At 46.9% G+C, this 26734-nt stretch overlaps 2 protein-coding genes across 7 annotated transcripts in view; both read left to right on the top strand.

The window, feature by feature from the left end:
* Positions 1-17857, top strand: part of MTMR8 (myotubularin related protein 8) — a 26095-nt gene extending 8238 nt beyond the window's left edge. Inside the window, exons 6-15 of the mRNA XM_027662283.1 lie at positions 222-356; positions 2819-2951; positions 4249-4358; positions 5375-5500; positions 7084-7133; positions 7726-7926; positions 8283-8411; positions 9263-9389; positions 9844-16414; positions 17446-17857. Of these exons, the coding sequence (XP_027518084.1) occupies positions 222-356; positions 2819-2951; positions 4249-4358; positions 5375-5500; positions 7084-7133; positions 7726-7926; positions 8283-8411; positions 9263-9389; positions 9844-10101 (1269 nt within the window). The 3' untranslated portion in view covers positions 10102-16414; positions 17446-17857. The remainder of the gene's footprint in view (positions 1-221; positions 357-2818; positions 2952-4248; positions 4359-5374; positions 5501-7083; positions 7134-7725; positions 7927-8282; positions 8412-9262; positions 9390-9843; positions 16415-17445) is intronic.
* ASB12 (ankyrin repeat and SOCS box containing 12) lies at positions 5036-24022 on the top strand. 6 transcript variants are annotated; one of them, XM_027662284.1, is made up of 4 exons: positions 17966-18450; positions 21552-21662; positions 22301-23149; positions 23799-24022. In XM_027662284.1, exons 3-4 carry the CDS (start codon positions 22336-22338, stop codon positions 23930-23932), a joined length of 948 nt encoding a protein of 315 aa, XP_027518085.1. In that variant the 5' UTR covers positions 17966-18450; positions 21552-21662; positions 22301-22335; the 3' UTR covers positions 23933-24022. The 6 variants fall into 6 exon arrangements, with proteins under 6 accessions (XP_027518091.1, XP_027518088.1, XP_027518085.1 ...); XM_027662288.1 differs by lacking the exon at positions 17966-18450 and adding an exon at positions 18468-20139; XM_027662290.1 differs by lacking the exons at positions 17966-18450; positions 21552-21662 and adding an exon at positions 5036-5049.
* The last annotated feature ends 2712 nt before the right edge of the window (positions 24023-26734 follow it).

The following is a 26734-nucleotide window of genomic DNA, read 5'->3' as shown; positions in this document are numbered from 1 at the left end:
ACCCTCTGTGTGTGTGTGATGCTGTGGGGTCAGGGCTCACCCTGTGTGTGTATGGGGTGCTGTGGGGCCAGTGCTCACCTCGTGTGTGTTTGTGTGGGGTCAGTGCTCACCCCGTGTGTCTGTATGGGGTGCTATGGGGTCAGGGCTCACCCTGTATATCTGTGGGGTCAGTGCTCATCCTGTGTGGGGTGCTGTGGGTGAGCTGTGTCTGTGTGTTGCAGGCTGCCCTGTGCCGCTGCAGTCAGCCCCTGGCCGGGTTCAGCGCACGCTGCCTGGAGGACGAGCAGATGCTCCAGGCCATCCGAGAGGCCAACCCCGGGAGCCCCTTCATGTATGTTGTAGACACAAGGCCAAAGGTACCTTTCTGGGGTTCTGGGCTGCTTCTGTACCTCATGTCTGAATTAGTAAAGCTGGTTCCAGGTTACTCTGGCACAGAGATTAACTCGGTTGGTTAGAGTGTGGTGCTAATGCCAAGGCTGTGGGGTCAGTCCCTGTATGAGTCACTCTACTCATTGATGATCCTTGTGGTTCTCTTCCAGTTCAGAATATTCCAGGGTAACAACTCTGCCAGTGCTTTCTAGGCTGTGTGGGATCAGGGATGCAGGGTCACCTGGTTCAGGATATATAACTGCAGAGTTAAGTGCTGTTGGGATCTGGCATTCCTGGAGTCTCCTGGGTTGAAGTTTGTGGCATTTCCCTGCAGAGAGTCCATCATGTGTTGAGTTGGGAAGAAGCCTCAGAATGCAGTTTCATGGTGCTGGAGTCTTATTTATCTATCTATTTATTTATTTATTTGAATATATAAAAATAAACAAGACTCCATATAGACTTTTTATTTATATACACATAAATATATATTTATAAATAATAAATGTTTTTATAAATATTTATTTTATTTATATAAAATGTTTTATTATATAATAATTACATATATTTTGGAGAAATATATTTATATTTCTACAGCATAAATTATATTATTACACTTATTATATATAATATATATTTTATATATTATATATACATATATATACAAAATATAAAATATTTTTTATGTATTTATTGGCAGACCTGGGAGGAAGTGAGGCTGTGTGGGGTCTGATAACAACTAAGAAAAGCAATTGACATATATATATTTATACATACAGATAAATATTTTTTATTTATGTAATAAATATATATAAGTATATTATTTTATATGTGTAATATAAATTATATTGTTCTCTTTATTATATAATATGTAATAAAATGTATATTGTATATTAAAATAAAAATGATGATCTATATAAATATAAAAAATATACACTATTATTTATATATTTACTGGCAGACCTGACAGGAAGTGCGGCTGTGGGGGATCTGATAACAACTGAGAAAAGCAATTCCTCCATTTTTTTTTGCCTTTTAAAAATAACACCAGTGATGTGCAGCTTGGAGTTTAATACACTTCAGCTCTTCTGGTCCATAGCCACTGTTTGGGGCCAGAAGTTCAGAGCTGAGGGGGTTATTTAAGAGGATATTGATAAAATACTTGCAAAATTCAATCTCTGATGACTGTCACCTCGAGGAACTGAATTTAAGAACCAAATCAAATGGTTCTCTTGTAATCCTAAGCATATGGATTAGGAGTGTTGGTGTAAGGAAATTAGAACACAAGGAATTTCATAGCACACAAGTATTTAAATGCAAAGATTTAAAAGTGCACTGACTGTTTTAAAATCGAGCTTTCTGAGAACCTGCTTCACTGTTCAGATATTGCGGTTATTTTATAGACACTGCATATTTAGTTAAAACTATGGCAAGGGCAAGAAGGGAAAAGTCTTTTGGGGAAAATGGGGAATGTTTCACCTGTTGTTCCAGTGTTATTTTGCCTTTTTGTACTGTGACATTACCCTGAGATCACCTATTCTGTAATGATGTATATGTTTATAGCAATCACTGCAGATTTTTTTGGTACAGGCAGCTTCCAGGGTCAGAGATGTTCCCCTGAAATCCATCCTTGATGGCAATTTTGTGCTAAAATATTTGGTGAAAAGGGGATAATTTATAATTGGTGACATTTCTCTTTCAAACCGCACATACTTTACTTTGGATGGTAGAGCTGAAACACTGGAGTTATTTGACAATCTTAAACATGTCTGTACCATAGCTGACTTTTCCTTCCCTCCTCTCTATGGAGGCAAATCCCTCCTCTGCCCAGAGTAACCTGGGGGGAGGTGGAGCTCTGTTTTCTGTCACCACTCAAGATTTCCTATAGCTCTTAAACTGTTTGGGTTAATTTTTAGGGCAACTGGCTTCTTTTCTACTTTTCTGCAGTTCCAGTTGGTTGCTGTATTCTTCCTGCTCAACTTGGATATTTCTATGTTTCCCTCAGGTGGCTTTATTTCATCTGTGCATGTATGTCTGTGAAAAGCTTTGGAATTCTCTTACTATTTCTATCCCACCATGTATGTATGTTACTGGGAAAAATGACTTTCCTAGTTTTGCTTTCGTTTGCTTCTCTCTGCATTTCCTTAGGTAGCTGCACAGTTAGAGCAGGCTCAGTGTCTCTCTGCCTGCTTTGATGACAGCAGAAATTGGGGAAATTCTAGACAGGGTCTTAATGAGCCTCTGCATATGAGTAATGGACTGGAGACACTGGTGTAATTTTAGGGAATTAATGTCTGGGAGGCGGGGAAGTACAGTTGAGTAACAGCTTTGTTCAGTCCATTTTCTGGGAGATTTTAAAAAGAAAGAACGTCTTGCAAAACAGGCTGATTTCTTTCTGTAGAGTGTTGTAATTTTCCCTTCCTTTTCTCTCCCATTCCATTGGATTTGGCAGTTGAATGCCATGGCCAACCGAGCTGCTGGGAAGGGCTACGAGAATGAGGACAACTATGAGAACATCCGCTTCAAATTCATTGGCATAGAGAACATCCATGTGATGAGGAGCAGCCTGCAGAAACTCCTGGAAGGTGGGTACAGCCCAGGGACTGGCCTTTGCTACCCCTGGCCACTTTTGGACAAAAAAAATATCCAATTCCTACGTGCACAGCATTGTGCTGGGAGCAGAGTCAGTGTCTTGCTTTGTTTGCTCTGTGGAAGTGGCTGAAAGTATCATTGTGGTTAAAATGCTTTCCTGCTTGACATTTGATTTGTGCTTGGTTTCGTAGTGGTTCAAAACCAGCAGCCAACACTAACAGTATTCCTTAATTAATGTACCAAATTAAAAGGAAAAGGCCATTACATTAGAAAGACTACATTTTGCAACTAAGTCTCATGGTTGCTTCATGAGCTGTTGAAAGAAAACTAACAGAGGTTGTTTAGGAAATACTTTTTGGGGTTTGATATATTGAGTTTGGAGTATTTCAGTGTTATCTGAATTGAATCTGATTTGAAATACAATTTCAAATTTCTAATCCCTGATTTGAAATACAGTTTTGGCATGATCTTCCAAAGGTTTGAATCTCATATGTACCTCGTTCTTACCTGTCATTTATTTCTGATTTCTTTTGATTAATACATAAATTCATTTTTTAATACATAAATATATTAAAATGCAGAACCTCAGGTAATTAAGCTCCTTGTTATCTTAGGGGAAAAAGCAAAGCAGAGCAGAAGAAATACTTACCTGAGCCATTGGGGATCAAGAGGGGGATGATCACAAGTAGGAGTCCTCAATTCCCTGTTCCTGGCAGATTTATTTTGTGGTGGAAGAGAAGGCAGAATAAACACTTGATTGCTCCCATATTCTTCTTCAGCAGTGATAAAACCTCACTCTCTGGTGCTTATGGACTGTTAGTGAACTTAATTACTGTCAGTATTTTCCGTGCTGGGTTTCATTACAGCGTCTGAGTTGCCTTCAAGGTTAGACATGTTATTTCTCTCTGTGTAAATTAGAACTCTCCTGTCTTCAAATCTCTGTGATGCTGAGGGAAGGGTTGTAGATGTGAGTGTGATGGTGATTTATAGTGAAGTAACAGATCACTAAACACTCGCTTTGTTGGAAAAAACTGAGCTGAGAAAAGAATGAGTTACCATTGAAAAAAAGAGGAGGATATTTTCTGAGCCTGAAGTTCTTACACAAACCAGTAGTTTTTAGTTATGAATTTTAAGTATTCAGCCAGTAATTTCTGTGTCCTTTAGACAGGATGTTGCTGCTGACACTTTAAAAATGTAGCTGTTAGGATACCAGGCTGTGGAGAGCTAATGAGGAGGTGCAGGAGATGCTGTTCACAGGGTGTCAGCTCATTCCTTTGTGTTTATTCTTAGTATGTGAAATGAAATCCCCCTCCATGAGCGACTTCCTCACTGGGCTGGAGAACTCGGGTTGGTTACGGCACATCAAGGCTGTCATGGATGCAGGTGTCTTCCTTGCCAAGGTAAAACTGCTCTCCAGCCTGCAGGTGAATTAAAAAACATGTAGTTGTCTGTTTGGGAAGGTGGAGAGACAGTGGGAAAACACTGCTATCCAGGTTGGCCTCCGCTCTCCAAACCAACTTGAAGGACATAAGTGGGTCATCCAGCTGGGCTCTCTCCTAGACACTGCTGTGACAAAGTGTTGGGGTGTTGTCCTGTGTGCTGTTTTGCAGCAAACGGTTCCTGAGGCTTTATTAGAACTCATTTGAAACAGGTAAAACCACAGAATGTGAATAAAATTAAATAGAAGCAGTTCTGTCCAGTAGTGCAAACAACTCATAACCCTAGGCTCATTATTCAGTTACCTGCTCTGCTTTAATGGCAGGATTGTTTTGACCAGTTTATTTGCTGGATTTATGTGATGTGGACACTAATTTTGGCTATTGAACACAATCCTCATTTCTGCAGAGCTCATGGCTTTGCAGGTCAGGAAAAGGAGAGAAGTCACTAGGGCTCTTCAGGAGGAGTAAAGGGTGTGCAGGAAATAACATTGCAAGAGTCATGAGAGTAATTGTCTCTTACAATTTTCCCATGTAGCAAGCATGAAAATGTTATTGTGTTTTCCTGCCACTGGTACAAGGGGAAGAAGATGATCCATATGGGAGGAGGTTGGGATCAGCTCTTCTAATTTGTCTTGAAGTTCCTGATCTCCATGTGTCCGATTCTTTACCCATACACCAAATCTTTCCTCAGAGGAGGAGACTGAGAATTCTTGGCCTTTAAGGACACTGAGTGCTTGAGATCACAGGCTCTGTTTCTTGCCAGTCTGTTGCTGCCAAGACATGGTGCAACATTTCGTTCTAGTTGGGGTTTCTGTGGGTTGATGTTCAACCCACAGACGTTGGTGCATTTCCGTGGTCCAGATGAGAAGTGACAAATATTCCTCTGGAGTTTTAGGTAAATATAGATGAAGGGGTAGCATTTATTTCGGAAATCTAGCTGGAAAGGTGCTGAAGTGCTGTGTGTGGTGTCTCCTCAGGCCGTGAGGGAGGAGAAGGCCAGTGTCCTGGTGCACTGCTCCGATGGGTGGGATCGCACAGCCCAGGTCTGCTCCCTGGCTGGACTCCTCTTGGACCCCTTCTACAGGACCTTCAAAGGCTTCATGGTAAGGACACCAATACTGGAATTTTAAAAATTCAAAACTAAAAAGTGCTTCCTGCATTGGAAAGGTAAACAGGCCCTAATTAAGTGTTTGAGGCCGTTTCCTGGCACAAGCAGGAGGTGACCTATATAAAGGAGCTTTGATTCTATAATGAGCTTTAATTGCTCTGTGGGCACAAAAGGCAGGGGTTGATTTACAATTCCCGAATCTTTGTTTCCTTGAATGTCCACATGAGAGCCACTAATGAGAGGTTTCAGCAAGAGATGGATGAGGAAAGGATGCAGCTCTGGCTGCAATCCACCAAAAAGTGCTGTAGGAGCTTGTCATGTAGGTCTCTTATCTGCCGAGATTTCGAATTGGGTGAACTCGCTGTCGAGCACGAGGCAGTGTATAACCTGTATATCAGTAAAATCTGCCTCATTTCAGAGCTTTTTAAAAGCCATTTCATATGAATTTGGCTGTTTGCTTCTAGTGCAGGCTTCTTCTTTTTTGCAGCCATCCCTCCATGAATACAGTGCAGTCTGGGATGTGCCTTTCCAGTCGTCCCTTGTTAAATACCTGAAGAGCTGCTGCTCTTTCTCAAAAGAGATCCATATAAGAATCCCTGGAATCACAACAATGCAAATTTTGCCTTCTCCCGTGCCAGGACTGTTTCCTTACATTCCGTGCTACTTTTATTATTATTTTTGCTTCTGGATTATACTGCAGGTTTTTTTTAACAGTTAAAATTACATCAGCATAGGAAACATCTGCCTGGGCTTTGGCTGTGAACAATTCTGCATGAACTGAGAGATATGGATTTCTTAGGAACAGGAGTGATTACTAACACAGATACATCCTTGGCTGTCCCTTGAGACAAGGGTTTATAGGCACAAGTCCCCTGACAGTGGTTATTCCTAAATGAATTAATGAGGAGTCTTAGGAATGGAAAAATTTGACAAGCAATATAAATTAAGTCTTTGAAAAACTCTGTTGTGCGTTTTTCCTGCCTTCTGTTCTTTAAGCCTCTGCATGATGAGATCAGGAATTGATCTTTAGATATGATCCAGCAAGAAATAATGACTGCAGCATCAGTCATGTGGTTCCTTTTGAGACATCTTTCAGGAAAACACTGCTTCCTTATTATTTTCCTATATTTCCTATAGCTAGCACAGGGATTCTATTTAAAATAGAAATTGGTTGTTCTGATTTCATCCTGAGCTCCTCAGTGCACAGCTGTACTTCTTATATTCCTATTTGTGTGTTAAACATTTGTTGAATTCCAGCTGCTGATTTATTTTCGTGAGTTAAATAGCACATAGGGCAATATTAATTCTTTTAGCTCAATGTGCTTATATATTATGACTTTAAGAACATAGAAGCTCCCTCAAAATAGTACTAGACTTGCTGAAGTTCTCATTCCAACAATGCCATTGCACTGGTAACTGGATAATCTGTAAATCACAATTACTGTTCCCATTGATTTCTGTGGATATACTTGTAACTATAGAGTCAGCAGCTTTTTAGGCTTTAGCATCAAAGGCTTCACTTTTCTTTTTTAACCAAAGTAATGCTCTTTTTTTTTAACCCCTCTTTTGAAACTGCAGGTTCTGATAGAAAAGGAGTGGATTGCAATGGGCCACAAGTTCTCCCACAGGTAAGAGGAGCAGGTTATTTGGGTGGAGTGACTGGGTGGGACTTGACTGGGAAACCAATACAGTGTCTTCAGGTTTATGTGCTCCCAGGAAAAATGTAAAGGAAAATACAGGTCAGGTGAGAGAAGATTTGGAAAAGACTGGAGTTGGTGACATAAAGCCAGTATCTTCCAAGGCTGTTATTTCATCAGTGTTTTTTTATTACTTTGCAGAATTATAGGCTTGAATTCATTGTCTGAATTCTGGGTGTTTTCCTACCTGAAAAATTGTATTATTTGTTGGAATTGTATTATTATGTTGGAAAAGACCTCCAAGATCCTAAAGTCCAACCATTAACCCACTCCCATGTCCCCAAGTGCCACATCCACTCCAGGGATGGTGACTCCACCTGGGGAGCCTGTGCCATCAATAAGGTTCTGATTCATTCTTTTGCAATTATCTCCTGAGGGAAGATCTCAGCTGCTGTTTTTCAGGACTTTTACTGAGTTCAAACCATAAGCTTGAAGAACTGGAAGAAGACTTCCCATTTTAATGTTTTGGGGGCTCTTTTTGTGTTGAGTGACACAGGATTTAACCCTGTTTACATCTCTCCAGGTGTGGCCACTTGGATGGGGACCCCAAGGAGGTGTCCCCCATATTCACCCAGTTTGTGGAGTGTATCTGGCAGCTCATGCAGCAGTTCCCCTGCTCCTTTGAGTTCAATGAGAGGTTCCTTCTGGAAATCCATGACCATGTTTACTCCTGCCAGTTTGGCAACTTCCTTGGGACCTGCCACAAGGAGCGTGAGGATCTCAAGTGAGTTGGCAGTTGGTAGAGCCAGAAGTGACTTGAAATGTCAGGAAAGGGGCAGGTTGGATGTGTTTGTGTGTTTTAATGTAACTCTAGATTGGTTAAGGGTAGCATTGTCTTGAGAGATGCTAAAAAATTATATCTCAGAAGACAGATGTTTTAATTTGGACCACAGTAAGCCCTTCTGGATTGGCTGGTGGATTATATATTCCTCAGGGATGTATCTTGTGTTTATATAATTAATCAGATAATGTGTAAAAATAATTCATAGCTTCCTTAATCTAATTCTCCTCTGAACAGTTAGAGTTCTTAATCCACTTGCCTCTTTTTTTTAGTGATTAGATGTTATTTGTTCTTGACAGAATCTTTGAGAAGACCCATTCTCTGTGGCCTTTCCTCTTACAGAGGAAGCAGGAATTGAGAAATCCTTTGTACAGAGGGTTTACAGCTTACAAAGAGCTTCAACCAAACACACTGCCTTTCAGTTTCCAGTAAGTTGCTCATTTAAGAAGGAGGGATTTCTTTCATTATGATGTAGATTGATAATTCAGGTTTAATAAAATAAATTTGCACGGATCAGCTTGTTTGTTTTACTCTTCCCCTCCATTCCTCACCCATAAACTGAGATTAGCAGTGCACCGGTAATGGTTAAATAAGTGCAGGTGCTGTAATTTAATATTTTTTTCTTTGGGGTTGAGAAAGAGGGTGAGGAAAGGCGAGGAAAAACAGAACTTCAGATGAAGATAGAACCACACGCCCCCTGACTGCTTGCTCTGTCACATGTAAGTCATAGGCTAGACAGTTGTTTGAGAAAGTTCCTCTTTGTCTCCTTTTTAATATATATTAAGAAAGTCTTTCAAGCAGGAATTTTGGTACCCAGTCACACCCAGGCTGATGCAGTCAGGGTTTTTTTCCCAAGAAGGATGTTCTGGTTGCTTACCCAGGGTGTTACAAGAGGTGGTGAGTTTGGCTTTGTGTCTGGTCCCTACTGAGGGAGAGGGGGATGCAAATATGGTTTTAAGTGCTGTATGTGGTTACTGGTGGGCAAAGACGACTTGAAGGCGAGCTGCCCAAGCCTCCAGTAAGTCTGCTATAGACAAAAAAAAAAAGTATTTTCATCCTATTCTAATACCTACTGTCAGGTCTTTTAACTTTATGAAAATTTGCCTATTGAGACAGAATTTTATGATCCAAGGCCATGGTGGTTTTTTGCAATCAATTACCTACCACAAGCTGTTGAAAATTCTTAAAAGAATTCTTGAAGAAAATTATTTTCTTAACAGAATGTTGGCAGTAGGGCACAAGTGACCTCCTAATTCCCTTTTCTTGCCCTGTTCTTGAGGTTTTGGTGTGGGATGTACAATCGCTTTGACAAAGGGATGCACCCAAAACAGTGTGTGTTGGATCATCTGCTGAGCTGCATGAGCCAGAAGGTGCAGCTGGAGGATGATGCATCTGAACTGGAAAACGTGAGGCTATTTATATTTCTTTAGTATTTCAAATCCCACGAAGGCTTTGGCCAATGTATCTGGGTTTGAATATTGGCACTGGAGAGTTGTTTCAGTAAGCTGGGCAAAATGAGGGGTTAAATGACAAGGCTCTGCTAGCAGTAGATTTGCTGTTTGTACTAAAAAAACCCCAGAACACCCAGAGACAAACTAAAAAACACATCTAAAAATATACCAGTGAGAAGGCTATCAGTGTCCTTTGCCAGTTTAATGTGGATGCTGAAAACTTCAGCCTTCCTAATTAAACTCTGGTCTTTGTATCAAACATGTAAAGATCTGTGCCCATGGACTTCAGTACTGGAAAAGAGGCACTGGCACAGGGCTGTTGTGTTGACAGCTGGTTTTTTGTACACTGCTGACACCTGCGAATAGTACCTTTTATTAATTTTTTTTTAACATCTTTTTATTTGTGTAGAAACTTCCTTTCGTTGACGGTCCTTTGCCTGGTGAAGCTTCCTCCTTCCCCAGAGCAGGACATGCTGCTCCCAAAGCCCCCGTACCCAACACTCCTCAGGACTATGAAGGGGCAGCACCCCCTGTGCTGAGCAACGGGACCTCCCCTGGGGCTGGGGGCTCAGCTGTGGACCAGAAGCACAAAGAGAACCTGTCTCACCACCACCAGGATCTTGGTGCCTCCACGGAGGTGTCGGACGGGAATGCTCAGCACCAGTGAGGAGCTCTGGGAATGCTCAGCACCAGTGAGGAGCTCTGAACTGTTGGGTGAAGCATGCTCTGGTGGGGTGACCCCACAGGGTGCAGACCCCCATTTACAGCTGAGTGTGAGTACAGGGTGTGCTGGGGGAGCAGGTTGGGTTTGGGACACATCCCTGTGCAGCTGGAATGATGCAGAACTGACCAGGAGGCTCCTGGAGCTCGTGTAAACTCGGGTTTTGGTGGAAACACGTGTGTTTTTAAGGTTTGTGGCTGCCTGCCAGCACTGGTGTTTGAAGCTGGAAGAAATCCTGGCCAATTAATGCTGAGAGTTGGGCAGTGTTTGTAACCAGAGGAGAGAGGATGCAATCTGTCTGTGCTCAGTGCTGGTACAAGGTCATCTTAAAATGATAAAAAATTCCAGTTCATCTTAAAATGATAAACACCCCCCCCCCTTTCTTAGCTGTGAATGACTCTCTGCATGGACCCTCACCTTGTAGCAGAACTGACTCAGTTTTTGTTTCCTATGCATTTTTGTTACACAAAACCAAACCCCCTGTGCCTTTTTCTGAGGTTGCTCTCATGTCCAGCCACACCATGTGCTGTTTTTATTATTGTAGTGTAAAGTGTAGTGTTGGGTCTTTGTAGTCAGTATTTCTAAGGAGGTTTTTACCTGCTGCAGCCTCCCCAGGATCTTTGCTGATCCCCCTGAGTTCAGTAGCTTCTTTCTAAGCTGACCTCTCGAAGAATAAGTTCTTATGGACCTCATTTACTGCAGCAAGCCAGAGTCAGCCTGTAACACATGGATTTTTGACCAGAGGGAGGATTAGAAATGAGAAAAGATAGGAAAACATTTCTGTGGAACTTTTCTCTCTTATTTTATGGTCTTGGTTAAGCTGAAGCAAGACAGTAACTCTGTTTTAAGCTGGGATCAATGTGCTTTCTCCACATCCACTGATGAGGCAGCAATTACAGATGAGCTGTGTTCTCTTATTGAAATGGGGCCTAAAATGATTTTATCACTTGCTGAGTGCTTACAGGGAATGTTATCTTGGATGTTAAAGTTACATGGACTGTTGGGATGTTTTGTCTGTACCATCAAGATGTGGTGAGATGAACAGTGTCTCTCGTGGCAATGAACTTGGTAATTTTGTGACAAAAGGGAAATTGGGATGTGAGCCCTCATTGGAACATGAAGTAAACATGAACACCTTGGGACATGGCTGTGGCTCCAGGGCTTGTTAACGCTACTTGGAGTTTTCCATGTGTTGGAATCTCAACTGGAGATGCAGTTCAAAGTTGCAGGTTTAAAACAGGGGCGTGTATTGCATCTATACAGAAGCCCTGTAAAGAAACAAGGACTTTTTTTCCCCAAGGAATGGGTGTCCCAGTCACAAATGAGTGTCTGAAGGTCCCTCAAAGAACCCCTGGCAAAAGCAGGTTTCCTGGTACAGTAGAAGTGTGACCAAGTTCATTGGCAAGGTTCACTCTACTGCTTGATATACATGGTTAAAGCACACACAGAAAAAGCACACTAAAAGAGAAAATCAATCATTGTAAAACCAAAACCAACCAAGAATTATCCACCTGGAGGCTGGGGATGGAAAAGGGTCAGGATAAGAAGGAATAAGGGAGAGCCTCCTGTGGGGGCACAAGGTTCAGAGTAGACCACACTGCCAAACTGGGCCCTGGGCTTGACCAACAGTTTAGGCCTAAAGGTTTTGTAGAATCATAAGCAGCACTTAACAGCACTGAATCCATAGCTGGAGGTAAACAATTTACCAAAGGATTCCTGGAGGATTTACTAAAAGCACAACTCCCTTGGAGGCTGAACTTCCTTACAGCTCTAAAGTACTTAAGAATCCAGGAGAGCAACATTCCCAGTCCATTTGCTGTGGCATCCCACAGCCCTAAAGGAGTGTGTACAGGTATATCCCTGGGAGAAATTCCCCTGGAATTCAGTGAAGGACTCGTGTTGGATGCCTTTGCATGTTCTCAGCGGGCAAAGGGTTGAGGTTTCAGCCCTGGCTCCTCCAAGTAGAGCAAACTTGAGAGTTTTGTGGCTCTGAGAGGTGTCCTGCTCCAAGGGAGATGCTGGTGCAGCCACCTGTGGTCTAGGAGGGCTCCAGGGGTCTCACTCAGGACCCCTGAGTTGGCTTTAATCACAGTCATTTTCCATCCTGGCCACAATTTGGGTCAATAACGTTCTTTGCAAGATCAATAAACAATGTTTAAAAATCAATAAAAATGTTGTTCAACTTGTTCAGGCAAGAAAAATCAGTTTCCAAGGCTGTTGGTTAAAAACCAGGAGCTCATTATCCAGCAGACTTCCTGGGAACAGACTGTTTTTGAAGAGCTCAAGAGTTCAGCCCAGGTGCTGTTTGTCAAGGCCAAGGCCTAAGGAGCATTTCTGAGATCACAGCGTGGCCTGGGAGAGGTGGAGGATGTTCCATCCCCAGGAAAACTGTCCCACATTCCACGTTCTGGACAAGCTTCTACAGATGTGCTTAATTGCACAGAGTCCCTTTGTGCAGTTAATTCAGGATGCTCTTTTGCTTGCTCTTGAAACTGTTGTTTAGGTGCTGCTGTTAAGTTTTAAAATCAGTTTTTCTCTTTTATGAAGCAAATATTGAAGTGAGCCTTCCAAATCTCCAGTAAGAAGTAGAAACATTCCATTATAGCATCATAAAATGCAATATCTGCCCCTCATTGTGTTTATAACCCAGGGTGAAATCACTGGGTGAGGTTTGGTCTTCAAGGTAAAGTGGAAAAAAACCACCAAAAACTCCCCTGAGTGTCTCACTTTGGGTAAGAAAATATCTATTTTATTAAGCATGTCAAAAGACTCTAAAAGGGCAAGAGCCAAGAACACAGAGTTCCTTCACTGCCTGGAATGGCAAAGAGGAAGTTTTTTAATATTGGGGGTTGTCAGTCATAAAGCAAATAATAGAGTTGTTTTCAAGGAAGGAGCGGGAGCTGAAATGATTGATTAAAAACCAAGCACACGAAATGCTGCCCCAGCTATGACTTAGAGATCAGCCTCTGTCTCTTCTTTCCAGGTCGTACAAGATTGCTTCTTGGAACAATCTCAAATGGGAAATGAGGCCCAGAAAGGCATTTTTTAGGACCAAGTATTCTAGAGATCATCAGTTCTTTTAATATCTTTAATATCTCTGATTTTCATTAGAGATACAGAATTGTAGAGGGTTTTGACTGACTGCTGAAGGTTTTAGACATGCCATTGATTAATTATTGTGTAAAACCAGCTTGCAGAAGGATTCCGTAAATGTTTACACATTGTCTTGTCTTTGGAATTGCCACAGATTACCTTGAGAAAGTTTAATTATTATTAATTATTCCTGATCTCTACAAATCCTCTTGACTACAATGTTACTACAGGTGTGTGTAACCACCACCAGGTCACTTCAGACCCTGCAAGTGTTAGTAAGCTTGTAGTAACCTTTCTGCTTTCAACTTCAGTGACAGAACAATGGGTGACGTTACACTTGGAAATGCAAAAATTCATGTCCTGTCTTTTTAAACCTCTTGCATTTAATGTGTACAGACTTGGTCAAACCTCCAGTGTATTAAAAATCATTCATGCTGGTGCTGTAATTTATGAAGCTGGAAAAGATTCCAGGCTTTCCTGGCTTTCCATGAACTTATTGGTTTGAAAAGCCATTAGCAAGAAGCTTTTTAGTTTTGATGGTAACTCTGGGGTGCTTGAAGACCAAAAATGAAGGTCAGATGGGATCTCCTTCCTGAAGCATTCCAAGAAGCCTATGTCCCCTCCTCATGGAACGCCCTGCTGATTTGATTCTCTTTTTTCCTGGAAGTGTTAAAGGAGTAGAAAAGCTGTTACATAGGAATCTGCTTCAGCAAGCCCTGTATGAGAGTTACTGTGACTTATTTATTCCTAGTGGAGCTTCCCTGCGTCCCGAGGTCAGAAATCCTGCTTTTATTTGGAGCTCTTGAGTGAACAATGCAACTTCCTTCCATTTGGATTCTTCTGACTGGGAGAACTGGGAGGAAGAAGGGATGTGGTTTGCTGTGGGTGGGCTCTGTTTGTGGAAAACTGGTTCTTTTCTGGAGCTCCTCTGGCTCCACCAGGTCCCTCCAAGGCTTCCCCAGGACCCTCCTGCCTGTGCTCAGTGTCCCTCCTGCTACAACCAGGTGTAACCTTACAGTAGGTCACATTCTGTGTTAAAACTACTGCTTTGAAGTAGAAGAGGGACCTGTGGAACTTCATTTCTCAGTTGAAATTAATGTGAACTTCACTCTGGTGGATCCTTAAACTGTGTTTTGTTTTGCAGTTGGCAGAGAAAATGCAATGGGTACTGTTTGCTCTGCTGGAAAAAAAAAGGGAATAATGGGTTTGTCCATGGTTTTAGTTCTCCACTGGCCTCTTAATAGGTGAGAAAAAGCAGTCTGTTAAAGGTTTAGGTGTAGTTTCCTCCTGGCTGCCTGATCTGTTCCTGTGCTCAGGGATTGGCTGAGTTAAGTCCTTGGAAGAAAACTCCCCCTGCAGTGTGGCTGGTGCAAAAATGCCTGGGATAGAGGAGGACACTTGCTTGGAGGCAGCTGGGAAGCTTTGCTTGTCTTCAGGAAGCTTCTGGAATCCTGGAGAGCAGGATTTGCCAGGAGCTGAAGGTGTGCTTCAGAGGATTTCCACCTGGAGTGAGACCTTGTGGGGTTACAGGTTGGAAACTACATGCTGAAGAGCCCTGTGACTGCTGTTCCCAGCAGGTTTGGAGACACAGAGCCCTGGCAGGAGCTCCCAAAGCTGCAGCACCCACAGGATAAGCATTTCCAAGGGAAGAGCTCCTGTTCCAGGCACTGCTGCCTGGTCCTTGGGCAGCCCCAGTCCCTGAGGGTCACCACCCAAAGGATCATTCCTTGGCACAGTGTAGTAATGGATATCCATGAGGGACCAGGAGAATTCCTGCAGTGTCTGTGTCACTCCTGCCTGTCCCACCACTCTGGGTGCTGGGGTTGTTTTTGTAGGGACCAACCCAGTTATTCCTTGTTTACATCCCAGCCCTCACGCACATCCAGGCACTTCCCTGGGGGGAAGAAGGTGCTCTGAATGTACCAGTTTTAATTACTACCCAGAGCTTGATTAATTAGCTGAGGGACTAGGTTATGTTAAGTCCATGTTCAGGCAGCCAGGTGGGTGCCAGCAGCAGTCGGTGTCATTTGTTGGGGCAGGTGTTGTAATAATTACATTAACTTGACGTCCAGTTAATAATTACATTAATTTAATGGCCCCTCTGCAGTGCAGGAGCGGGGCAGGAGGGCAGTGGGTGGTGTGTCTCTCCCACCATTTCTCTCTGTAAATGCATCTGTATTTAATGTAGCAGATACTCCTGGAGTAACTTGTAGCACTGGATCCCATCCCGAGCCCAGATGGACCTTCCCTGTCGTCCACAAACTGATCTCTGTAGGAACATTCCCAAAATTGTGTGTAGTGCTGGCTGGAAATGTCAGTGTTGCTGTTTGTCTGTGTCACTGCTGAGGGACAGTTGTGTAAGTTGTGGGTGGTGAAACCTCCTGTTCCAGAACGTTCCATGATGGCCCTGTGTGTCAGTTTAGTTCGTGCACTGCTTGAAAAAATAACTGTCCATCTCTAGAGAAGCACTGTGGTTTTTTCTCTCTAAATGTATTTGTCCCAGGAAGTTTCACTTGTATTACAATTTATTTTTATTCCCTACAAAAATAAACACCTCGCCTTTTTAAAGCAGATAAATGGCTGGTCTGATCATTGTTTATTAATTAACTCAAAGAAAAACTTCACACTTGGAAATGTGAAGTCAATTAAAGGATCTTAAGTAATGAGCTTATCTAAAAGTGAATGTGGTGCCACTTCCCCTTCCTTTACAGGAGAGAAACTGGGTGGCCTTAATGGTTTTGGGGGGTGCAGCACTGTCTAGGTTCTTTAAAAAAACCCCCAAAATTATTACTAATGAAGCTGTGTTAAAAGTGTCTTCTTTACACTGTGCTACTCTGATATTTTTTAATTAGATTTTTCTTTATACATAAACCTAAATATCTTTAGATATTAAAGCCAAATATCTTCAGTGTTTTCTTTCTCCTGGGAAGCTGTTTGTGTCTCAACCACAGGTGACTCCAGGCTGACTGCAAAGCTTCCTGAGGAGCAACCAGAGCTTCTGGCCTCTGAGAGGAGCTTAGTCCAACCTTTCTGGGTGATCCAGGCTCCAGGTGAAGAGATTTCCCTGGTGGCTTTTGAGTGACGAATCCACAGCCCTACTGCTGAGGGTGTAATTTAAAAATGCTCTTTTATCCCATTCTTTTTGGTAATTAATTCAAAAGTCAAGGTGAGTTGTTACATTTTCTGAGTGCTGGCAAACTCAGGTGAGGTGGGAGAATGCTCAGGGAAGAGGGGGATTCCAGGTGCAGAAAACTTGCCTTGTGTTTATGAACGAGGTTGGAATCAATACTTAGAGCTGTGCAGCAACAGTCAAACCTACAATTAAATCTGCAGAGTGGTGAGACATGAGGTGAAAGGAGTTGAGTTGATGTTTTGAAGGCTTTCCCAAGTGCTTCAGGCTGCCATTTGCATTGGGAGATGCATGTGGATGGTTTAAATCTGCCTGGCAGAGCCATGCAGGCTATTTCAGTCATCAGTCTGAAAATGAGCATGTGGAGGTTTTTAATACTTGTGTGGGAGCTGAGTAACAAGGAGGGGACCTGCAGGAGATGCTGGTCCTGAGCTCTCCATCCTCACTTGGGGCAGGATGAGCCTGTGAACCCCCGGAATAGACCCCAGACCTGTTATCAAGCCCCTGATCAATATTTCCCACTGCACTGTGCACCTTAAAAATGGGGATTTTCTAGCTATTAAGGCAAAAAATTAGGCCTGGCTCTTGGGTATACTCAGTCCCCAGGTGTTTCACAGCCTTTTTTTCCTTCTTGCTAATTTTAACTGTTCTTAATGTTGCCAGTGAAATCCTTCATTTACCTTAATTAGACTTGCCTTACATTTAATTGGATTATTAGCATTAACACTGACTACAATTGATAAAGCTGCAGTTTACATTTGGGGGAAATTCAGGTGAAAGGTGTGTTAATTGTAGCTTCTCTTGCCTGCAAACAGCTCCTAGATTGGAGCGTTCTCCTGGAAATTGTATTTTCCTGCTCTTTAGGGGAGTGGGGGGGGGGGGGAGATACAAAACCCAGTAGCCTTTGGACTAACAACCCTGAGTAAGGGTTATAGTAAATGCTAACCCTTAGTAGGGGTTACTGAGTAATAAATGAGTTAGTCAGAGCAGGGCAGTGGGGTTGGGAAAAGTCAAAGCTGCTTTATGAATCTGATCTTTTTTGCTCCCTTTCTCTCAACAAAGGACAGATCTTGAAGCCTGCTCAGCCATGGGAGAGAAGCAAGGAATCCAGTGTGAATGGGAATCCATGAAGACATATCCATAAGCAAAAATCCCCCTGGATGGATCTGCAGATTGTCAGGTGCTGTTCCTGTTGAAGGATTTCCACCTGGGAGTGTTCCAGGCCAGGCTGCATAAACTTGGAGGAACCTGGTTTGGTGGAAGGTGGAACTGGATGTTTTTAAGGTCCCTTCCAACCCAAACCATCCTGGGATTCCAGGCTCCAAAAGGGAACTCCCAGAAGGTCGTGGAAGCAGGCTGTGGCTCCAATGCTGCTGAAATTCCTCAAGGAGGAGAAGAAACAGGTGCTGGATTCCTCCTTCATGTCTAACTGTGCATTTTGGGTGTTAACGCACCAAGTAAATTGGGAATTGCCTACAATGGAGCGGTGGCTGTGCAGGTATGTGCAGGGAGCCAGGGAATTCTGTGCGGATGTCTGTGCCCTCTCCTGGGGAATACCTGAATCACAGGGCTGCTGGAGCCACCTCCCGGCTGGGTAGAGAGAAGATGGCCAACAGAATCCACAGGGATGAGTGCTGGAATGTGATCGGCATGGAGGGAAACTCCCAAGCTCAAAGGCTTCACTGCGGTCTGGCAGCAACTCCCAGCTCAAAGTAGCCCCACTCAGTAGCTATGTTTCTGACCTTGAGGACTGTTAGTAAATCCTTAATCCCTGCAAAATCATTTATTTGGCACTGTTTAACTCCAAACTTTTAAATCAGGATGCTTAGCAGCCTTAAATCCAAAAGCTCATTAGCTCTCCTCAGCTGCCTTAATAACTATAATCTCTTTAATGGAAGCAACTCCGGACAGGATTTACCTTCCCAAAAAACCTTATTGACTGGCATTAAGTACACTTCTGCCTTCTAATTCTTCCCCAGTGAAGGAAGAGCTGATAAAGAGTTGCTTTGCTGTAGCCCAGGCCGGGTCAGCCTCTGGCTCAGGACAGCTGCTTGTGCCAGGAGCTCCTAGAGGTAAAAGGTTTTCCTGACTCCTTGGCCTTCCCTGGAGTTTGAAGCACTGGGAAGCTTCTCCAAAATGGGTCAGGCTTATCAGTCACCTCTCACTGGGCTCCCATCAGGGTTTATCTGGCTCTGCTGATGTAAATATCCACGTGGGATGCATGGAACACATTCCTGCAGCAGCGCAGGGAGCACCAGGAGCATGTCTGTGTGTGATTCCAGTTGAGGTTTCTCAGCAAGTGCTTCCTCATTAGTATTCAGTTTAATCTGCTCCTTTACCAAAGAGCTGTTCTTGTTTCTAAGATCTTTCTTGGGTAACAACTAAAGAGCAGCAACAATAACAAAACAATAAGCAGTTTATCATTAATTTCCCTTTCAAGGGTTTTCCTTTCATCTCCAAGTTTCCTACATTTCACATTTTCTAACATGTATTCACTCTGTTGTCTGCACTTCTTTTTTTTTTCCCCTTTATAACACTGTCTTTTTAATGGCTGCTTTGATTTCTGTGTTTTGTGGGTTTCCAGCCAGGCTTGGCTTTTCTCACTGCAGCCTCCCCGTTGTGGTTGCAGCTTCTTGACACTCAGTAAACCTTGAACTCTCCACTCCTGCTCCCATGTTTATCCACATAATACTCCACAATTCCATTGGGGAAACTGACCTTGTTGAAGTAATAACCTATTTTTGGCTGAATTTGGAGAGTGAAAGTACGAGGAAGCCAAAAGTCTAAACGCAATCAATACTGAGCATTTCCCTGCTCTTCAGCAGGGCCCACAAACCAGGTGGTGGTGACATGGGGACATCATACATTTTGCAGAGCCCCCTGATTTCACTTCTTGCAGCAGTGGAGATTTTTCTGCTGGACAATTTGGTTCCCCTCTCGTTATCTTGTGCCACTGATAACTCTACCTCAAACTGCCAGGCTGTTCCTGCTCCACTGCCGAGGACTTGGGAGAAGGCTTCAAGGGAACTGGATAAAATACAATTACACTTCCCAGCTGACAGCTTTTGATAAGAGCCCCAGTGCTGTTCTCTGCCCCTTTTGTTCGCCCTGTAAAGTTTCCTGCCTTCCTCTCTGCTGCTTAATTTTACAAAGCCATGGCCGTGGTTCCTTCTGGCAGGTGCATCCAGGGGAGAAGAAGTAGGAGCAGCTCAGGAGGGAAATCTGGACTGTCTTCGATGGCTTTTGTTCTTCTAGTGTTTAATAAGCAATTCTAGATGATGCAAATGGCCATTTTTGTTGCTGTGAAAGGGAAGAAGGTGGTTAGGAGAGGGTTTAAGAGGGAATTTGGGTGACTGGCAGCCCTGGCAGGGGACCCCAAACCGCCCAGTTCCCTGTGATTCCTTTGAGGAAACAGTGAAGCAGATGCTTTGTGTCTGCTCAGATGGGTCAGGCAACCCCCAGCACCTGTCCCAGCCTCCCCCCACCTCGCTGCCCTCACTATATTTACCCAGGGGGAACTTTCCAAGAATGGAAATGGTAAGATAAAACCCCTGAGGGGCTAAAATTAGCCCCAGGCCCCAGCCCTGTCCTGCCGTGGCATTTCAGCTGTGAGCTCTGAGCCTGCTCTGGTCACACAGAGCAAGTGGCCATCCCCAGCAAGGTCCCCTCGCTTCTGCTCCTGGTTTTGGGTTTAATCCACGGGAGGACTCTCCATGGGACCCCCAAGGCCTCAGGTGCTGTGAGCATCCCCCCCTCCCCAGGTAAGGCAGCAGCTCCAGGACCCCCCCGGCGGTGGGAGATGGGAGGTACCTAAGAACCAGCTGTACAAGTGGGTTCTCTGTCACAGCCTCTTTTTGGGGGGGTCTGTGGGTGCCTGGACAGTTTCTTCCAGCTCGGGACATGACAACTTTCTCTGAGGGTGGAAAGGCCCTGGCACAGGTTGCCCAGAGAAGCTGTGGCTGCCCCATCCCTGGAAGTGTCCAAGGCCAGATTGGATGGGGCTTGGAGCAACATGGGCTAGTGGGAGGTGTCCCTGCCTATGGCAGGGGGCAGATGGGATGAGCTTTAAGGTTCCTTCCAACACAAACCATTCTGGAATTCCATGAACTCTGGTTTGGGCTCTTCTGGTTGAAGAGCCTCTGAGCTCCTCACACAAGTACTTTCACTGTCCAAGTAACCTTCCTTTGGAGATCCTGTTTGTGTGTTCAGGAAATGTTACAGCTGCTTTTTTACTTTTCCACACTGTTCCCCTTGGAAATATAACTTGTAATATAACTTTCTTTTTGAACCAAATCTGCAATAACCCCCCCAAACCCAATTAGCCATGTGGATGGGGTGATCCCAAAGCTCCAGAGCTCATTATCAGCGTGTCTAATGAATAACAGCAATGCTACAATTCCATATATTTCTGTATAAATTGGGACGTGTGGAAGCCCAGCAGAGCTTTGCTGTCGCTCAGAGCCATCAGATTTGTCCCACTTCCCCCAGCTCTGCCATGGCCTAGCAGAGGGTCACTGGGAGCTCGGGGGCGGATTTGGGACGGGCCCCCCGGTGGCTCCCCCGTCGTTTGCAGATCGAGGTTAATTGCTCGAGGTGCAGCTCTTTGGCTCCTCCAAGGGCGGAGCAGAGACCGAGCTCTGCCTCTGCCGCGGGAACACGAGATGCCACAGGGCTGCCGAGAAATTCCTCTGCCCATCCCATTTCCAGCTGGGACATCACATTCCTGTCTCTTGCTGCACTGAGGCCACGTCCTGCACCCAGAGCCCGGCAGTCGTGGGGGGGGGTTCAGTCTCTGCTCAGTATGATCAGCTCAGCATCCCCCCTTCCTCCCACCACCCCAAACCCCTCACTACGAACATCCCAGACCCAGCTGTGTTCCTAGGGCTGGAGGAGGAGAGAGGAAAATTGTGGAATTCTAATGCTGGCATCGTTTTGGGAAGGGAGAAGCTGAAAGGTGTTTGATCCCTAACCAAACCAACTCCCTTCACGTTCACCTCATCCTCTCTTTTGAAACCCAAGTCCTGTAAAAACTGGCAGGGGGTAAAAACCTTCCAACACTGCCAGCTTTTCATCCAGGTTTCCTGAAACACTTGGAATTGCAGGTGCTGATGAGAGTGCCAGGAACGAAGCAGAATTGTTTCCCACTCTTTTCCAACATGCTCTTTTCTCCCAGGGAGAACTGGATGGGGATTGCTGAGAGTTTGGGAAATGGGAGGCTTTGCCCAGCAGTGGGTGCAGGGGCCTTGCCAGATCCTGTGGCACCCAGAGTCTTTCTGAGCTCCAGGTTGAGTATCCCATGAGGAATCTCTTACCCTTTACCCCCTCAGGGCTGATGGAGCCAGGCTGGGAGAGCTGGAGGGGTTCACCTGGAGAAGAGAAGGCTTGCAGGGCCTAAAGGGGCTCCAGGAGAGCTGGAGAGGGACTTTGGACAAGGGATGGAGGGACAGGATAAGGGGGAATGGCTTCCCACTGCCAGAGGGCAGTGTTAGATGGGATATTGGGAAGGAATTCTTCCCTGTGAGGGTGGGGAGGCCCTGGCACAGGCTGCCCAGAGAAGCTGTGGCTGCCTCATCCCTGGATGTGTCCAAGGCCAGGTTGGATCAGCCTGGGCTAGTGGAAGGTGTTCCTGCCCATGAAACTGGATGGTCTTTGAGGTCCCTTCCGACCCAGACCATTCCATGATTTTAAGGGAACATAACCCACGTACCTGCTACACCTTTGCCCTCTGTTGTTGCCTTAGCCCTTCACCCACGGATTTCCTCACGTGGTGGCAGGGCAGTGCTGCTCATCAGCAGCACCAGAACCCAATGCTCTTTGTCCATTTTTGTTTTAAATCTTCCCCTTATTGTACATTAAAAATAATGCTAAAAAGCTGGCGTTGGTGTCAGGGGCTGGTTCTCACCTGCTTTTGTCATCCTGTAGACTTTTGCCTTTATCCTTTACCATGAAAGCAGCACATGGGCGACAGACCCCCGAAAATGAGCCTGATGGACATCAACAAAATGTTCTCCATGCTCCAGCCCAGGGATGACGAGCAGGAGGACGATGGGGAGAGCGAGGAGCTGAGCCGGGCAGTGTCTGAGGACGACTGTGAAACGCTGCATCGCCTCCTGTCCCAGGACAGGTACAAGAGGCTCATCAACCGCCGGAGTGGCTGGGGGGTCCCCAGCACCCCCCTGCGCCTGGCAGCCACACGGGGCTGCGTGCAGAGCCTGCGGGTGCTGCTGGCCCACGGGGCTGAGGTGGACGGCCTGGACGTGAAGGCCCAGACCCCGCTGTTCGTGGCCGTCAGCAATGGCCACCGCGAGTGCGTGGAGGCCCTGCTGGATGCCGGGGCCAGTCCTGCGGGCAGCATCTACAACAACTGCTCCCCGCTGCTCCTCGCGGCCAGGGATGGCAACGTGGACATCCTGCGGCAGCTCCTGGAGCACGGAGCAGAGCCCAACGTCCAGGCCAGGCTGCCCCAGTGGGCGGCCAACTCAGTGTCCTGTTCTGGACCCCTGTACCTGGCGGCTGCCTACAGGCACCTGGAGTGCTTCAGGCTGCTGCTCCTCCACGGGGCCGACCCTGACTACAACTGCACGGATCAGGGGGTGATCGCCCAGATCAAGGAGCCCAAGACCCTGCTGGAGACGTGCCTGAGGCACGGCTGCCATAGCAAGTTCATCAAGCTGCTCATTGACTTTGGAGCCAACGTGTACCTGCCCAATGTGCCCATGGATGGGCGGGCACCACGCAGCGAGGGGCTGGAGCTGCTGCTGCAGGCCAGAGGTAACCTGGGGGTGGGCCCAGGGCTGGAAATAGGCACTAGGTTTGCTTGTTTAAGCTGCTGCTGATTCCCCTTCCCTTTATCTTTTGCTTAACCCAGGCTTTCCTTAAGCCTCAGCTCCCTTTGCAGCCTCACTTGACTACTGCCCCATCCCTGGAAGTGTTCAAGCCCGAGCTGGACAGGGCTTGGAGCAACCTGGTCTAGTGGAATATGTGCAAGATGGGCTTTAAGGTCTCTTCCAGCCCAAGCCATTCCGTGATTCTATGATTCCCACAGCCTGGTATTTCCACTCCGTTGTTGGGTTAAAGGCTGCTTTTCACCATTCCTCTCCTCTCTGCTGCTCAACTTGGGCTCTCCTGTACTGCCTGTGTCAAGGAAAAATGCACTTATTTCCATATGAGGATGGAAGGTTTCCTCTCCATGCCCAGCTCCTGTGGAACTCGTACTACAAAGCTTGTGTCTGGGTCTGTGTCCCCAAACACAAGAGACCTTTGGTTTTATTAGAATCATGGAATGCCTTGGGTTGGAAGGGACCTTAAAGACCATCTAGTCCAACCCCATCTATTTTTGATCTGTCCATGTCCTTCTGCTGGGTTGGAGGGGAGCAGGGTTTGGGGGTGACCATCTTGTTATTCCTGTCTCCTCACACAGCTCATCCCAAGTCCCTGCTGTCCCAGTCCCGGCTGGCCATGAGGCGAATCCTGAAGCAGCCTGGCCACCTGCCCACCCTCAGAGAGTTGGAAATCCCCACAGTCCTGGCCAACTACCTGCAGCACCAGCCGTGACACACAGCACGCCTCCAGGGACAGCCACTCTGACATCTGGGAGTGAAGCTCTGAAATCCGTGGAACCAACAGGAATTTGTGTCACAAAGTCATTCCTGTCTCCAAAATTGGTGCCTGTGTGAAAGGTTGGGGAGGGAAGGGGCAGAGGAAACAGGACACCTCAGCTCCTGGTCTGCATCAGAGTGATGGCGGAGCAGGATCTGATTCCCTGGATCTGCCTCTAAACTTCCTTACCGAGGGATTTTTCACCTTGAGTTGATGTTGGTTGGAGAAGGGGTTGGGAAAAAGTGTGGAAGGCAGAGGGAGAGGAGCAAAGGCTGCTCTTCCTTCATCCCCTCCTGGGGGACACAACCAGGTCTGTGCCTGCAGGTTCCCCCACAATGTGGCACCTGCTGTCCCTGAACCCCCTTTCCCACGGTGGTGAGGCCCTGGCACAGGTTGCCCAGAGAAGCTGTGGCTGCCCCATCCCTGGAAGTGTCCAAGGTCGGGTTGGACGGGGCTTGGAGCAACCTGGGATAGTGGAAGGTGTCCCTGCCCATGACAGGGGGTGGAATGAGATGAGCTTTAAGGTCCCTTCCAACCCAATTCATTCCCTGATTCTGTGATTCCCAGAGGGGTTTCCAAGTGTACCCTCTGTTCAGCAGGGGCAGAAGTGGGGCTGGACCCAGCCATGTGTGCCCACCCTGGCTGGGAGGGGTATCCAGAGTCCCAAAACCCCGACTCATCTCTGACCTCAAACATCATCTTCCTCACCCCAAAAGTGGTTCTTGTTGTAGCTGAGGGTCTCCTGTGACTGAGTTTTAATTAAAAATGTTGCTACTGTTGCTATTAAACTCCTGTGACCCATTTGGGGACATATCCCATATTTGGAAGACCCCAGCAGACCAGCTGGCACCATTGAAGGGATGCAGGGAATTGCTGTGCCTGGGGAATTTCAGGATGAGCCTGGAGTGATGCATCCCGGCACCACCTCCTTGACTCTCCATCTCTCAAGCCTTAGACATTGGGATCATCCTCACTGGTGGAGGTGCCTTTCTGGCTCTTCTCACAGCCAGGAGCTGACAGATAAACCCCAGTGCTGGTGATGCTCTGGAGCAGTTTTGGGATGCAGCAGAATGTGTTCCTGAGGGTTTATTCCATCCTGCCCTAACGGCATCCCAAAGGGAAGCACTGCCAGGCAGAGGTACGGGGTTGGAGCACCATGTCAGGAGCTCCGAGGATCACTCTTGGCCAAACACAGGACTCCTGCAGGATTTATGGGCTTGTTTCAAGGGTCCTGGGATCTGTTTATCATCATCTATTAATTAGGCTGTGAGGCCTTTCCGAAGGGGAGAATTAGGGCTTGGATATAGCTGGACAAAGCATTGGGAATTGCTCCATAGGGGAACATAATGCTCATGGCATTTCCCTCCCCATCCAGACACTGTGATGGTGATCCTACAGGAGATGGGGGGTGGGAGAGGGGACATTGTCACGCTCCAGAGGGGATTTCCACCTGTGGGAGGGGCAAGAGTGTCTCTTGTACTCAAGGGGCCCATGTGTCACTCCCACATGGGGATCTGAGGGGGCTTTGGGAATTTGGAGCGTCCCCAAAAGGAGGAGGAGTTTTAAGTGCCGGGCTGCTCAGTGTGGCGTGAGATAGGGGGGAGCCAGGTATGTGAGAGGTGGGGGTGAGCCGGGGGGTGACTGGGGGGTCAGCTGGGCGTGCAAGGGGTGTGATGGGTGGTGGGAGCAGGAAGTGGGCCATGTGGGGTTGAGCTGGGGGAGTGATGTGTGGGTGGGTCCTGGGGGTGCAATGGGGGGTACTGTGTGTGAAACAGGTGGGTGGAAGCAGGGTGGGAGTGATGTGTGGGCTGGGGGTGCAATGGGTGAGTGGAGCTGGGGGTGCAAGGGGTGCACGGGAGTCAGATGTGCAATGGGTGGGTGCTGGGGGTGTGAGAGGGGTGTGAGCTGGGGGGGGGGACGGGTGGCGTGAGCTGGGAATGCGGTGGTCGATGTGAGCCGGGGTGTGACCCAGGTGTGTGATGGGTGTGTGGGTGTGAGCCAGGGGTGCGATGGGTGGGTGTGAGCTGGGGGTGCGACACAAATGTGTGACGGGTGGATAGGTGTGAGCAGGGTGTGCAGCGGTGGCTCGCGGGTGACACCCACGTGGGTGGCAGCAGCGCAGGCAGGGGGTGTCCCGGCGCCACGCGCACACGCCACCGTCCCCCTAGAGTCACACCCTGTCACACCCGGCAGTGCCACCTGCCCCCCTGTCCGCGTGTCCGGGACCCGCGCGTCCCTGGATCACCCACCGCCCCGCGGCCACGCCCCCACAAGGAGACCACGCCTCTCGGCACAGAGGACGCCAAACTCCGCCTAAAGAGGCCACGCCCCCTTCGCCACCTAGACCACGCCCCCGCCACACCCAGACTCACGTGAAGTGACGTCACGCCCCATAATTGTAGCCCACCGTGCAGACCACGCCCCCGAGGCCACGCCCCATAACTACGAGTCCACGGCGACGGCCACGCCCCCTGCATCGAGACCACGCCCATTTCTCAGTTATTTCAGTGCGGAGGCCCCGCCCCGCCTTAGACCACGCCCCCTTGTCACTCTAGCCAATGGCAGAAGGCCTGCCACCGCCCTGTGAGGAAGCCCCGCCCCGCCCGCGGCTCCGCCCCACCCATGGCCCCGCCCTGTCGTCACGCGGCACCGCCCCTGCCGCCCGCGCCGGGCGGACCCGCGGCCCCTCAGCGGCCTCAGGGCTGGGCCGGGGTGGGCCGGGGTCCGGCGGGTCCCGAGAGCGTCCCGGGGGGCCGG

This window comes from Corapipo altera, unplaced genomic scaffold (genome assembly GCF_003945725.1).
Source record: "Corapipo altera isolate COAL_440 unplaced genomic scaffold, ASM394572v1 326, whole genome shotgun sequence".
Lineage (NCBI taxonomy): Eukaryota > Metazoa > Chordata > Aves > Passeriformes > Pipridae > Corapipo > Corapipo altera.
This window is presented reverse-complemented; position numbering and strand designations above follow the sequence as displayed.